Below are 16,182 nucleotides of genomic sequence, written 5' to 3' on the forward strand. Positions count from 1 at the left end.
TTTTCTTAATCTGTAACATGAGGTGGGTAGATGAGATAGCTCTTAAATTTTCTCATAACTCTATTTCTATGATTCTGTGAAGAGTCCAACTGCCTCACACTTGTACATACCAACCACTCTATCAAGCCCTACCCATCCGAGCCTCTGGAGCGGTGCAATAGATTAGCAGTCCTGAAGGTGGTGCTATAACTGTTTAGCTCTGTCCAATGTCTTTTTAGCATCTCATGGCGTAGATAATGAACAGTGTGGATGGGAAGATTTTAGAGAAAAGGGCCAATGTCAGGAAAACTAATTTCTAATCTTTCCCCTTCACTACCTATCACACATCTGCATAGGGTTTTTTGTGAGGATCAAGCAAGTTATTATATGTGAAGTGTTTTTGCAAATCACAAAGTGTGATATTAGTGTTTTCTTTCTTCCTAACTTCCTTCCTTTCCTTCTTCCTCTCCTCCCTCCCTCCCTCCTTCCCTCTCTTTCTTTTTCTTTCTTTCTTTCTTCCTTCCTTCCTTCCTTCCTTCCTTCCTTCCTTCCTTCCTTCCTTCCTTTCTTTCTTTCTTTCTTTCTTTCTTTCTTTCTTTCTTTCTTCCTTCTTTCTTTCCTTCCTTCCTAACCCTCCCCCCTTTTTTCTCTTCTTCCTTCCTTCCTCCCTCCCTCCCTTCTTTCTCTCTCCTTTCCTTCCTTCCTTTCCTTTTTCTTTTTCTCCTTATTTTCTTCTCTCTTTCTCCTCCGCCTCCCTCAAATGTAAAAGTAACTCATCAAAAGCTGTTAATTAAGAGAGAACAGATTTCCCTCTGGAGAAGGAAGACCAAACAGTATGACTCTGATTGCCAGCAGAAATCTGGTGATTAGGTATAAGCAAGGGGGGAAAAAAGCCCACAAAAGTGGGGTGGTAGGGATGGTAGTATGAAATGAAATTTTGTGAAATTTACAGGCTTGCCAGTCCTGCTGACATATTTTTTCTCTTCTTCTCATCATAGTACTAGCTATTATTTCCATAACACTTTAAACTTTACAAAGCGTTTTGCATGCATTATTTCATTTGATACTCACAAAAATCTTGAGAGGTGGTATTATTCAATCTTTATTTTTGAAGACCAATGACACTATAAGGTGATGCTGACAAGTATGATTATCACTATAGCTGAGGAAACTGAGGCACAGAGATTAAGTGATATCTCCCAGGGTCACACAACTCATGGTTGTCCAAGGCAGAATTCAAATCCATGTCTTCCTGACTCCAAGCTTAGCCCTCTATACCCTCCTCCTCATTATTGACATTATCTTTGTGTCACTGACATCATTCTTGTCATCACCATCATCAGGGGGGAAAAGTCGAGAATTTGGAATAAGAGAACTAGACCATTTTAGTACCTGTGTGACCTTGAGAAGGTACCTTTGCCTCTCTGGGTCTCGATGTCCTCATGTGTAGAAGGAGAATGTTGAGCTAGATGACCCTTAAAGTCCCTTTAGCTCTCGGATTTTGTGTTTCTGTGACTTCTCAGAGTGACCATCCTCCCCACCCTTAGAACTCCCAGAACACTTTCTCTTGTATTTTACCTTCAAGTCACACTCTGCATTCTGGTCTTCTCTCTCTTATTAGACTATAAACTCAGAGAACACAGAAAGTATGACACAACCAATAACTCACATTTAGAGGACACTCCATAGTTACAAAATACCTTATATAAATATGATCCTCATATCAGCCCTGTGAAAAAAAAAGATAGGGCAAGTCTAATTAGCTCCATTTTACAGGTGAAGAAACTAAGATTTGAGGAGATGAAGTGCCCAAATTGTGCACTTGGGCAATTCAAATTCAGATCTTGCTGCTGGGTTTTAAACTCAAATCTCTCTGCAGGTCTAGGGCTCTGTTTTATAAGGTTACCTGTATTTATCACTGCGTTAGCAGTGACATCAAGGTATAGTATCTAGAGTGTTGGACTGCAATTCAGGAAGACCAGGGTTTGAATACTATTTCTAGTTGTGTGACCTTGGGCTAATCACTTAATTTTTCTGAGCCTCAGCTTCCTCATTTATAAGATAGGGATAACAACAGTTTCAATTTCATAGAAATGTTTGTGAGGCTTTAAGTGTTACATAAATTAAATTCAATAAACATTTATTAAGTGCTTACTATATGCTAGTCACTGTGCTAAGTGCTAGGGATACAAAAAGAGACAAAAAATGGTCCCTGCCCTCCAAGAGCTTACAATCTGATGTTAGGGGTGGGGAAACACCATGCAAACAAATATCTACCAAGCAAACTATATGCAGGGAAAATACACAATAATTAACTGAGGGCAGGCACTGGAGTTAAGAGAGGTTGGAGAATGCTTCTAGTAGGAGATGGGATTTCAATTGGAACTTGAAAGAAGCCAGGAAGTCAGTAGAAAGACCCACTGATTACCTCTCCCAGTATAACAGCTTGGTGCAGATACTCCATAAACATTTGTTGGATTTTTGATGGACTTGCTAACTTATCCCTGCACTTTTATGGCTAGAAGAAGCTGCTAATAACAGGAAAGATTCCAGAGAAGAAATGAGAGTGGAAACCTAGAAATTCAATTTATTAAGTTCAATTCCTGAAACACCTGCTTTGGGCAGCACACTGTGGTGGGTACTGTGGGCAAGACAAAGGTGAACAACAATAGGGCCCTTGCCCTCAAATGGCTTACAATCTAGTGGACGAAATGAGAACATCAATAAACAGAATACAGTTTAGAGCATGCTTAGACACATAGAAGGGGTCAAGCAGAGTAATGGGAGAACTCAAGGGATCTGGGATCATGTCTAGCCAGGTGGATCAGTAATGGCTGAATAGAGGAGCTAGCTCCTGAAATCTTTGAAAAATAGGAATGATTTCAGTGGATGGAGATATATGTACAAATGGTGTTCAGTTTAAGAGGATGATGGGGCCAGGGCATCTGCCTCTGGAGATGGAAGGAGTGTAAAGAAAGGACTGGTTATCTTCTTCTAATCAGTGTGAATTGAGTGGATTTTGAAGAGAAATTTGAGACTTTGAGCTTTACCCCTTCCTCAACCCTCTCCCACCTCCCCAAGAGCCAGGTAGGTCAGTCCACCTTTGTTGCACATAGAACAAAAGAAAAACACAGCCATTGGCTTTAAACATTTAATTTTTTTTAAGCACCTTGAGTCTTATGTTACTGGAGTGACCAATAGTATCCATTTTACTGAGAAGAGTCAAAATTCAATTTAATTCAGAAAAAAAGCAATGACGTAGTAAATGCCTACTATGTGGATACAAAGACAAAACAAGCAAAACTCCTAGTTCTTTCCTTATATTACAGCAATGTGGATAGACTACATGGTCTAAAAGGTTGTTTAAGTACATACTGTAAGCCCCTTGAGAGCAGAAATTGGGTTTTATTCACTTCCTTCAGTGCCCTGCTCATTAACAAAAAAAACCACAATACATTTTTGTTGAATGAATAGCATGATATTGAGAGATGTGCTACTACATAAGATGGTAGTATTCAGAGATGGAGGAACCTCTGAGGATTTACTCCCCTCATCTTCTAGAAGAGGAAGCACAAGACCACAATAACTTGCCTAAGGTCACATAATCATATTGTTTAAAGGATGGATTCAGGTCCCCCTTCTCCCTTAAGGCACTTACTCCCAGGGTTTGGTGAGGAGACAGAAGGAAGGGGAATGATATGACTGAGTTTTCCCACAAGAGGGCAGCCTATTGATCAAGTTCTCTCCCTTCACCCATGACCTTAGGGAAGGAGCCATGTATGGTTGCCATTCTTGATAAGGAAATTGAAGCCCAGAGAAGCTAAGTGATTTACCTACGGTCACACAGCTGGTAGTAGAACTCAGATTCAAACCTCAGTCTTGACTCTAAATATGCCACTCTTTCCATTACTACCCCCATGCTTTTGATGTCAACTGTGCGATCTGTTCATTCTCACTTCTAAGGGACAGAGTGGTTTCTAGCCAGGTGGATGAGTAATGGCCGAATGACTGAAACACAACTACGGAATTACTTGCATGTTTTCAAGAGGTAGATGTAGAGATTCTGGCGTAATTATGTAAAGTATTAAAATCTTGGCAGACACTAATTAAGGCCTCTTCTATATCTATGGTGGGATGGGCTTGAAACTGTGTGACTTTGATCAACAATATCATTTTATTGTGCCCACTGTTGCCCTTGGGAGACCAGGCTGCTGGTCAGTGACTCAGGGAGGCAGGAGAAGACCCTCATGGTATCTGGCCAGAATAGAAAATGACTGCTACTTACACTCATTCCAATTCACTAGAAAGTCAAAACATCACCCTTATGATGTCTTTGGTCCTTTTTGAGAATGAAGAAGAGATGGGGCAGCTAGGTGGTGCAGTGGATAGAGCACTGACCCTGGATTCAGGAGGACCCGAGTTCAAACCCAGCCTCAGACACTTGACACTTTCTAGCTATGTGACCCTGGGCAAGTCACTTAACCCCAATTGCTTCACCAAAAAGAGAGAGAGAGAGAGAGAGAGAGAGAGAGAGAGAGAGAGAGAGAGAGAGAATGAAGAAGAAACAACAGCAACAGGAAAGCAGTCAATGGGAGAGAAGGATCACAGAACCAAGGCTAGAAGGGACTTCAAAGGCCATCTGGTCTGACCATCCCCTTGTACAGAAGTAACCAAGACCCAGGAAACATCCCAAGGCAGAATTTGAACTCTGGCCCTCTGATTCTGGTTTTCTTTCCATTGTACTACAATGGAAGCTGCTCCCTTTGCTGACACACCAGAGGGAAGGAGGCACGCAGTGTGATTCTTACCTTCCTTCAGCCCTTAGACATTGCCCTAGGACCTAAACACTCCTAGAGATGGCCCTGGTTATACCTCATTTGAAGAGAAAGAAAATTAGATCTTGTCATCCTTAAAAATAAAATAGCTTGAAACAATTTTGTTCTTTAGAAAATAAGAGGGGGCAGCTAGGTGGCGCAGTGGATAGAGCACCGGCCCTGGAGTCAGGAGTACCTGGGTTCAAATCCGGCCTCAGACACTTAACACTTACTAGCTGTGTGACCCTGGGCAAGTCACTTAACCCCAATTGCCTCACTAAAAAAAAAAGAAAAGAAAAGAAAAGTGAATTGATTGTTGTTGTTTAGTTGTTTCAGTTGTGTTTGACTATAATCCCTTTTGTTTTGTTTTGTTTTTTTTGGGGGGGGTAGAGATATTGGAGTGGTTTGCTATTTCCTTTTCCAGCTTATTTTACAGATGAAGAAACTGAGAGAAACTGTGACTTGCCCAGGGTTACATAGCTTGTAAATATCTGAGGTCAGATTTGAACTCAGAAAGATGAGTCTTCCTGACTTCAGGTCCAGCACTCTATCCACTGCTCCTTCTAGCTGCACCATACTGATTGATAATTGATAATTAATAATGAATTAACCATAACACTATTTAAAGCATAAATAATCCTGTTACTGTATCATTGATTATGGGGTAATATCCTCTGGAGTTTAACCTTTCACATGAAGGAATACAAATGTAGCTCACTAGCTTTATTCATTGTTAAATAATTCTTAGAGTCAGTTATTTTCCAGGTAAACTAAAACAATGCCTTTTAAATGTACAATACAATGCATCTGATATACAAAAAAACTCTAGACAAATTAAAATTTCAAAACCAAGTTACCAAAAATACTTCTGTTTTATACAGTCTGAAAATGTGGGCCAACTGATCTCAGTCCAGCTTTGGATGTTTGTCCTGATGGGACATGATGATTCTTCTCTGTCCTGTTGTCTTTATGCTCTCCTTCAGTGGTAGTAGATGCTGAAGGCATGGAGGATGTACATCAGGGTGGTAATAAAAGCAAAGAACTGGAAGAGAAACAAGGGAAGGAGTGGAAATGAGGGCTCATCAGCACACAAGGGCAGGGTCCAAGTCATTCATATGCCCTGAAGGGCATCTTGATCTCTCCCAGGTAATGCCAGCAAAACAAAGTTTTAGCTCCCTGTCTTTCTCTGCCTGTCTGTCTCTTCTATCCTTCTTTCTCTGTCTCTCTTTGTCTCATCTCTCCTCTCCATCTCTGTCTCTATTTTTGTCTTTTTCTTTCTTCTCTCTGTCTCTGTTTCTGTCTCTCTCTGTCTCTGTCTCTCTCTATCTCTGTCTCTCTCCAGTTCTTATCAAGCTGGAAAGTCTTCAATTATGGGCCTGGAGATAGACCACATGTCCATTGCCCAAAGACCAGCCTAGGCACATTCACCAGAAGAGTGACTAAAAGTGATGAATTATTTCTGGCTGTAGGACTTCATGAAGATCATCCATTAAAGGAGGAGGGGGCAGGATGAGTAAAGTGTAAGGGGTCAGTGGCATGTGGGAAAGGCTCCTTGGAAATAATTTTGGAGACCTCAGGGTCTTCTCTGTGTCATGAGAGGTGATAGACCAGCCCTTTTGTGGACAGCATAGCGTAAATTAATGACCTGGGTTTTGCCCTCTGAATAAAGCTATAGATCCTTCAAAGTAGTAAAATATGGCACACCTAATATACCTAGTAAATGTCATAAAAATATAACGAAGGACTCCTAATTGAATAGGACAGCTAGGTAACCCAGTGGATAGAGCACTGAGCCTGGAGTCAGGAAGACCTGAATTCAAATCCAACCTCAAACATTTACTAGTTCTGTGACCCTGGACAAGCCACTTTACCTGTGTTAGCCTTAATCCACTAGAGAAGGAAATGTCAAACCACTCCAGTATCTTTGCCAAGAAAAGCCCAAGGACAGTGTTGGCATACTATGGTCCATGGGGTCACAAAGAGTCAGATACAACTAACTGAATGACTGAACAATAACAATAACTGAATAGAGAGTGATAACTGTATTCAATAATAACACAACATTTTTTTTTCTTCCAAGAGAACTCAAAGTTTTTTGCAGATTTTTATCTTGTGAATTCCCATTCTACAGATGGATAAATGAAGGCATAGAGAGATATGGCATGTCAGCTTCTGTCACAGGGATAGAGTTTCAAAATTCCAAATTATAAAACATATAAATGTGAAGGGGGTGGGGATAGTAATTCTTCACTTTAGAAAGGATTTTTTTTTAAATCAAGGATGAGTTCATTTGAAGTGTGAGCTTCCCTTAGCCCATAAAATATTAAGTTCCAAAAGTTGGGTTTATTTATATTCATAGATTTTCACAAATAAAAGGCAGATTGGCCTAGTGGATTAAGGGCTGGTTTTTGGAGTAGGGAAGACCTGGTTTTAAATCCTGCTCCTCTTACTCAGAGCATTAGAAGGTGTGATTTGAAGTTTTCAAAGATCTATTGTCCCAGACTGTTCCTCCCCTCTTTCAACCTTGGAGCAACTTAGAGACTCAGCAGAATAAGAATCATATGGAAGCCCTTACATGTTGTGTGTGAAGGCGGGAGAGCCTGACAGCATCCATGGGCAATTCTACAGCTCCCAGGGGCTGGGTAGATGGAGGTGACTCACCAGCAAATAGAGGGGTTTTCTAGACAAACCAATCCTTATTTAGAAGACCCATTCATGAGCTGGGTGGCTCTTTGGTACCTTTCAAGGTTACTTTAATTGGGGAATGGAAGAGAAGATAGAATGCACTTCAGGGGCACCTCCAACCTCCATGCCCCCTTAATCATGCAGTAGCACTATACCTGACCCATTAGATATGGTCCTGAAAAATTTTGGTTCCAACCTGTAATTTCATTGGAGGAGGAGGGGGAGGAGAATACCAGTGAAACTGCTGGGATGGACATTTCCTCCAGCAGTGCAGGCCATAAACATACCTATGACCTAAAGTGTTAGAGAGTGCCTTGAGACACAGAGAAGTTAAGGGACTTCTTGTTCATGGTCACATGGCTAATATATATCAGAAGCAGGACTTGAACCTGGGTCTTCTGTATGCCAAAACTAACCCTCTAGCCACTATACCGCACTGTTTCTTATTTCTGAAAAGCGATGTATAAATCTAAGGTTTTATAATTCGGTGTTTTGTTGGTTTTTTTTTTTTTTGCAGGGCAATGAGGGTTAAGTGACTTGCCCAGAGTCACACAGCCAGTAAGTGTCAAGTGTCTAAGGCCAGATTTGAACTCAGGTCCTCTTGAATCCAGGACAGGTGCTTCATCCACTGTGCCACCTAGCTGCCCCCTGTAATTCAGTGTCTTAACCCGCTGGGGAAACTGACTTCAGAGAACTTATCCTTGATAAAAATCTTTTGTAAAGTAAAGAATTATTCTCTTCCCTCTCTTCCCCATTTACCTGTTTTGTTATTTGGAGTTTTCATATAGATTAGGTTTTTCATAAAGCAGGAATTTCCACAGAACCCGCTTTACCTCAGAGAGTGAATCCTTGGCCCTGAGCTCATAGCCCTAGCCTATAGCTTATAGCTTATATGACCACCAGCCCTATTTCTTATTGCTCTGTCAGAGCTTGAAGACAAAGAACACCTCTCAAAGTTCAGAAGGGAATATGATTGTCTCCTCTAAAACTATTTAGTGAGGGGCTAGATGTTGTAAGCTCTCTGTCTGACTCTGTCTCCCTCTCTTTATCTCTATCTCTTTTTCTGTCTCTCTTTGTCTATTCCCTCTATCTCTTTCTCTGTCTCCATCTCTCTGTCTGTCTGTCTCTATCTTCCTCTGCCTCTCTCACACACAGCTTCCTCTAGAAAGCATTGCCCTTTTTATTTCCTATTTAGCCATCTGTGTACCTGTTGTATCTTGCACCACTCTCCCTGGGGGAATGCAGCCTCCTTAAAGGCATGGACTGTTTGGATTTTCTCTTTGCATCTCTTGTGTTTAGCAGAGTGCCCAACCCAGAGCAGGAACTTAACGAGCTAAGTTGTGATCCTCATTTATTGAGCTAAGTTGTGATCCTCACTTATTGAGCTAAGTTGTGATCCTCATTTATTGAGCTAAGTTGTGATCTTCATGTATTGAGCTAAGATGTGATCCTCATTTATTGAGCTAAGTTGTGATCCTCATTTATTGAGCTAAGATGTGAGCCTCACCAATGAGGAAAACCCATCTGTTCCTGAACTGGGAAAACGGCCCCTTCCCCACCACGGACTTGGGGCAAACTGAGAAAGGGCTTCTGTCTCTTGGACACTCGATTGGGATCCAGCAATTAAAAATTCTTGGACCGAACACCTCACAGCTCTGCTCACCGTGGCGGCGGTGTTCAATTCGTAAAAGATTTTCCCATCCCTTTCTTTCTCCGTGCGAATTGTTGCGTTTGCTTGTAAAACGGCCGCGCTCATGTACAAAATTCCAGTAGTTCCGTGATAAAGACTATCCTGGAAAACAGTCCCCAAAGAAAACCGTGGAATGAACTTTACAAGACAATTCCAAAGCCACTACCTTCATCTCTTATTATAAAATTGTAAGATATCCACAGGTGTTAACAGCATTAAAGGACATATTAGGACTGGCTTTTTACTGAAGTAAAAAGTCCTTGGAAGACAAAAAAAAAAAAAAAAGCAAGAGCAGTCTCATTCAAAAATCACTGTGTGATGAGGTAAAATCAGATCAATTGCGTTTCCCATTAACTTGATGAAATTCCAAGATATAAAGGGTGAGCAGTAGAGACAATGAAGTGTCCACAGTGGTCAATTTGTATACTTTGAGTCACTCAATGTCTCATACCCAGAGTGTCTTTTAGGATTATAGTCTCCGTGAGGATAGGGTCTCCTGGGGAGTCTTGGTCTGACCCCCATGAATTATCAACCTATCTGAGGGTAGAGAGATGGACTTTATCTCATATTCCCTTTAATTATGGAACTTTTCTCCAACACAACCACACTTACAACCACATCTCTTAACCTTCTTTCTCTCTGTCTCTTCTCTCTTCTACGAAAGCTACCAACTTCCACCCGTTTGAGCTAAGCATTGGCCCCTCAGGGCAGCCATGACCCAGACAACCATAACAGTGGTGCCATTGGGAAAATTTTTCACCCACCCTCCAAACAATTTTAGGAGTGTAGACCCACAGAGTACCTTAAACCTGAATTAATCATCCTGGAGACCCAACCTTAGAGTAAGGGTGGTGGTGGGTAGCCCCAGAGAGGTAAATATACACGGAATGTTTTCTCTCAACCTCTTTACCTTATTGTATTACCATAAATTCTTTTTTTAACCATACATCCTTAAAAAAAAGCCCAACTAACAATGCTAATTCCTCCATGAGTCTTCTCTCTTCCCTCCTATTTATAACTTCTCCCTTCAAACATCATATAAGATTTTGCATCTCCCTTATGTATTTACCTTGTAACGATATGTAGCCATATGTCTTATCTGCCTAATAGAATGTAAGTTCTATGAGAGCAGAGACTCAGTTTTATCCAAACTGTATTTCCTCTGAGCACCTAGAACAATACTCTATATAGAGTAGGTGTTTTATAAACATTTGAGGAGGTTGTCGAGTAAATCCTTTTATAAACTGAAGAATATTCCTCTGCTTTATATTTTGTGGTTTTTGGTTTGTATATCTTTGGTTTTAGGATAAAGTAGGAGTTCTCTCAGAACCCATCTCAGTGGGAGAATTACCATCCCAATGGTCTCTGTGGCCATCCTCATCATAGAGTTGTCCCTTGACAAGAAAAGTCCCCAAATCTGTATGCCACCAGTCACTACACATCCTTACCAAAACTCTCCAGGATTCATATTTTTTGTAAAATCCAAGTAAGTAAGACAACAGGAACATCAGGGAGATGAGGAACGAAGTGATAGACACATACATAACCCATCCTTGCAACAAATCATAATACACTTCAGTGGCAGCTACCAGAATCCAGACCCAGCATCCAAATACCTGCAAACAGAAAAGAAAGAATGGTGTTAAAGGCATCCCTTTCCTGCAGTGTAGCTCTCTGTCTCTGTGCAAGGCATTATTACTTTTGTTTCATTGTTATTTTTTTCCCCTTGGTCTGGTATGTTCAGAATTAATGATCTACTTTAACCCATGACTTTCCTGGCTACCTTTGCCATTGATCATCCATCCTCTTGTTCCTTGCTTTAAGCAACTCAATATTATAACCAAATGGTACTTCTCCTAATCTCAGGCTAAACAAATACCTGTCCCCAAATTCTTGTGATTCAGATGCCTACTGAGGCAAAATCCTTTTCGTTTTTTAACCTCTCCCTTCATTTTCACCCCTATCCAGCTCAGCCCCAAGGCCAATAATGTTCTGCTCTTCTCTTCCATTTAGTTCTCTGGAAACCACGCTCAACCACAACAAATTCTCCCTCATCCTAGAACTCTTGCTTTCATTTTCTCCCCCCCCCCTTTGTTGTTGTTGTTGCAGGGCAATGAGGGTTAAGTGACTTGCCCAGGGTCACACAGGTAATAAGTGTCAAGTGTCAAGTGTCTGAGGCTGTATTTGAACTCAGGTCTTCCTGAATCCAGGGCTGGTGTTTCATCCACTGTGTCACCTAGCTGTCCCCTTTCTTCTCATTTTTGCTGGCACTAGCAGAAACCTGGGTTCCTCCAGTAGATGCCTCATCACTGACTCCATTTTCTAAGTGCTGGCTTCTCTTCTCATGCCATATGGCACACTGGCTCAGAAGGGGCACTTGGTATATTCTTTACTCCCCACTGTCACTTCCTGACCCACCCCTTGCCACAATTCCAAAAAGTCTTTTGCTTTGACTTTTGCTCTATTTGTTTATTTTACCTTGTCCAGATCTTTGTTGCTGTCAGCTGCTGGCCTCCATATCACTGTCCTTGCTCAGAGAGTTTAGCACCTAAATTACATGTACCATTTTCTTTGACTCACCCCCTACCCTTATCCTTAGAGGTTCCATTATTCATATAATTGTCAGTATGAACAACTGTTCTCTGGTTTATTCACCTCCTCAATTCCCATGGCTCATCTCCATTGTACTTCAGTCTTACAATAGGTGATCATACCTTAGATCTCCCCATCACCCTCAAGCCATTTACCTCTGTGATCTTGAACACTGAAGTTCCTTTCTTTTAATATAATTTTCTGTTCCTCTAACTCTTAATGTTTCTCTCTTCTGTACTTAAGTTGCATACTGGCTAGATAAGGGGTTTAGAATCAGGGAGAACTGAGTTTGAATCTTGTCCCAGCCTGTTACTAGCTGGGTGACCCTGGACAAGTCACTTAACCCCTCTCAACTTCAGTTTCCTCATTTTTAAAATGGGGATAACGGAGGCAGCTAGGTGGTGCAGTGGATAAAGCACTGGCCCTGGATTCAGGAGGACCTGAGTTCAAATCCAGCCTCAGACACTTGACACTTACTAGCTGTGTGACCCTGGGCAAGTCACTTAACCTTCATTGCCCCGCCCAAAATAAACAAGACAACAAAAACTGAATTCATGTTTATTTGATTCCAACCAGATCCTCCCAACTCCATGGCCATCCTTTTATCCTTTCTTGATTGAATATCTCACTCCTTGTAGAGACCATTCACAAACCTTCTTTCCTTTCCTTAGATCCCCAGCTTCACCCTCACCCCCCAATCCTTCTCTCAGCACAGGGATTCATCCTCTGTTCTGAGAAAATCAAGGTTTGCCACTAGCGCCTTTTTCCCCTTACTCTTTGCATTTCCTAACAGCCTCTCCTTTGCTCCATTCTCTGAGGACGAGGTTGTCCTTCTTGCTGCTCTCCTCCAAGAGCTTTCCCCATTAATCATTCTCTTTCTCATCTTTAATCTCTATCCATCTCCTGCCTATAAACACACTCAGGTCTCCCCAACCCTTAAAAACACCTTGACTCTGTCATCTCCTTAGGCTATCATCCCAGATCTCATTTCCCTTTCACTGCCAAACCCTAGAAAGAGTTGTCTAAACTTGCAGCCTCCACTTCCTCCCTACCCACTAACTCATCAACCCCTGAAGTCTGCCTCCCAACCCTACCACCCAAAGGAAACTGCTCTGCCACAGGGTACTGACAGTCTTTTACTGGATTGGATGGTCTTTTTTCCAGTCACGATCACATGACTGCTAATGTAACACTGGAAGAGATCTCAGCAGTCATCTAGTCCAACTCCCTCATTTTACAAATGAAGAAACTGAGTTCCAAGGAGATTAAGTGACTTGCCCAACTCATCCTTAGTCTTTCTTGAGCTCTCTAAAATGTCAGCTACTTTCTCTTCTGAAATACTCTCTGCCCTCTTGGATTTTGGGACACGGCTCTTTCCTGGTAGAAATCCAATTTGTCTGCTCATTTTCAATGCCCTTTCCTAGATCATCATGTTCTTCTGACCTCTTAGAGTGGGCAGATCCCACACCAGACCTTTTTTCTTCTCTCTTCTCTCTTTTGGTGATCTCATCCACTTCCATGTTTAATGATCATTTCTATAAGATGACTCTAGGTGGGTATAGATATGTATATATACGTGTATATGACATATATGCATATACACATATACATGTATATGTATATGCATATATATATACTGTGTAATTATATATGTGTGTATACATATTCACACATACATACACACATAGTCCTTAAACCCTCTCCTGATCCTACCCTGTACCTCTGTCTGCCTAACCAGATGCCAAATCTTGTCCATTTTATCTGCATGTTATTTTTCTCATCTGTCTCTTTCTCTCTACTCACAGTCATTCCCCTATTTCAGACACACACCATCTCTTTTCTTGACTAGTATAATAGCTTCATAATTGGTTCCCCCACTAGCTTCTCCCTTCTCTAATCCATCCTCCACTCAACACAAAAATTTATTTTCCTAAGGCATGAGTCTGACCATGTCACTTTTCTAATGAAAAAAACTTTGGTGCTCCTTACTGCTTTTAGGAGAGAATGTAAGTTCCCTTACCCTAGCTTTTCAGACTCTCTACAAAATGGCTCCAACCATCCTTTTCTAGTGCTCTGTTCTAGATGCCACCTCCCCAATCTGTCTACCAACAATCTCCCATGCCTACTTAGCATGTGCTCCTTTCTCACCTCTACCTCATAGGACTCATATTTTCTTCAAGGATCAGGTCAAGTGAGAAAACTGAAGTCTAGGAAGGTTGTGACTTTTCCAAGGTCAGCTACTAATTAATAGAAGAGATAGCTATTAGTTATCCACATATTTGTTTTAATTAGCTCAATGAGATTGCTTACTTCCTATACTTAGTCTTTACATTAAGAGAAAGGGAATTTCCTATACTTGGTTTTTACACTAATAGAAAAGGAATCTCAAGTGAGAGGTAGAGTGAGGGAAAGAGGCAATTTTGAACTTGGAGTATTTGGAAGATGTAAGTGGTTGGGTAAGTTCGAAAGTGCTTGGGTAAGTTTGGTTGTTGTTGGTCAGTCATTTCAATTGTGTCCAAATCTTTGTGACCCCATTTGGGGTTTCCTTGGCAAAGATGCTGGAGTCATTTGCCATTTTCTTCTCCAGCTCATTTTACAGGTGAGAAAACTGAGGCAACCAGGTTAAGTGACTTGTCCAGGGTCACACAGCTAGTCAGTGTCTGAGGCCAGATTTGAACTCAGGAAGATGAGTCTTCCTGACTTCAAGCTCAGTGCTCTATCCATTTCACCACCTAGCTGCCATTAGACTCCATTTTGGAGAACAAAAGGAAGATGAGGACAATGGATGCCTAAGGGCCTTAGGGACACTGCCCTAGGAGGCAGGGCTGAGATACAGAGGAAGGTGGGAGGATACCAAAGACAAACTTTGTCTATTTCAAAATTTTACCTGGAGCTATCCCTGAGCCTCCTTTTCTTCTTCCTTCTCTCACTTTGTGAAATCCCAGGACACCAAACTGCTACCAGTGCTGTTAGCAGTTGGGTTCTGCTGCATCACAGGCTCTTGTGGTCTGGTTGGGAGCCAAACCACCACTTATAATGCAGTTTCTATGGGAAAATGAGTTCTACGTTTTAAACAAACAACACACAAAGTTTAAGACCAGAACCTGTGGGGAAAGGTGAGGGCTACCTCACCTGTGAGTCAGATTTTGCTCATTCCTGATGAGGGCGAGGGTGAGAAAAGCAGAAGGATCAGTTCCACGCTCATTCCCTGCTAGTTTCATGTTATTTTAGAGTTTTCACATTTGATTTCTGTAAATGTTTTATTGATACTCTGGCAATGAAGAAACAATCACTGTCAAGCAAACAGCTACCTAAACAGAAGGAGATTACAAAAGTATGGATTTAGAAAGAGCTTGTCAATTCTATTCGTGTTTTTTTTTTTCTTATTAGGGGAGAGGGACTACACATGCAATTTTATTGACATGGGGAACTCTTGCACGAAGGATCTCCCGCTATTGATACAGTCTTAGAGTTTCCTGGAATAAAGTTTCTTAAACTGTGGGTTGCCACCCCATGTGGGGTTATGTAACTGAATGTGGGGGGGTCATGAAAAATTTGGCAACAGTAAAAGGTTATGTATACCTATTTTATATACCTATATACCCAGGGTTGAATAAAAATTTCTCAGGTGAAAAGGGGTCCAGAGTGGGAAAAGTTTAAGAAGCCTCGCCCTAGAGTACCAAGGCCTTAAATGACTTGCTTAGGATCACACTGCTCCTATGTGTCAGAGATAGCACTTGAACTCGAGTCTTCCTGACTTTGAGGCTGGCTCTCTAGGTGGTACAGTAGATGGAGTGCCAAGCCTAGAGTCAGGAAGACTCCACCTCCTGAGTAAAAATCTGGCCTGACACTTATTAGCTGTGGACAAGTCACTTCACCCTGTTTGCCTCAGTTTCCTCATCTGTAAAATGAGCTGGAGAAGGAAATGGCAAACCACTCCAGTATCTTTACCAAGAAAACCCCAAATGGGGTCGCAAAGATTTGAACATGACTGAAATGACTAAATAACAAAAACAATAAATGTTGGATATTTCCTAAATCAAGCCTAAATTTTCCTCTCTATCTCTTCTACCCATTGCCCCTAGTTCTCCCCTCTGGGGCCAAGTAGAACAGGACTAACTCCTCTTCCATAGGAACGCCCTTTGAACGTGAGCTTGTTCTTACCCTATGGGAGCTTGGTCAAGTCACGTAATGTCTATGGGTCTCAGTTTCCTCATTTGTAAAGTGAGGCAGTTGGTTCCATTATTTCTAAGTTCCCTCCCAACTCTAATTCTATGATCCTTTGATCTGGCCTGAGCATGAAGACAAAGGTTACCTTTGCCGCCATCACTAACTTGGAGATGGTTATGTTTAATAACAAGCCCCTTGCAACAGAATCTGGCGAAGGTGGATCCCCCCAAGGGAGCCATTGTTCTGCTTGTG

General features: G+C 41.5%; 1 protein-coding gene across 1 annotated transcript in view; it reads right to left on the reverse strand.

Annotated features, from left to right (window-relative positions):
* Window positions 1–5,365: 5,365 nt before the first annotated feature.
* The window catches only part of MALL (mal, T cell differentiation protein like), a 73,368-nt gene continuing 62,551 nt past the window's right edge, over window positions 5,366–16,182 (reverse strand). The window contains exons 3-5 of the mRNA XM_043989030.1: window positions 10,617–10,784; window positions 9,142–9,270; window positions 5,366–5,835 (exon numbers count right to left, since the gene is read on the reverse strand). Of these exons, the coding sequence (XP_043844965.1) occupies window positions 5,773–5,835; window positions 9,142–9,270; window positions 10,617–10,784 (360 nt within the window). The 3' untranslated portion in view covers window positions 5,366–5,772. The remainder of the gene's footprint in view (window positions 5,836–9,141; window positions 9,271–10,616; window positions 10,785–16,182) is intronic.

The sequence above is a fragment of the Dromiciops gliroides genome, chromosome 2, assembly GCF_019393635.1.
Source record: "Dromiciops gliroides isolate mDroGli1 chromosome 2, mDroGli1.pri, whole genome shotgun sequence".
Lineage (NCBI taxonomy): Eukaryota > Metazoa > Chordata > Mammalia > Microbiotheria > Microbiotheriidae > Dromiciops > Dromiciops gliroides.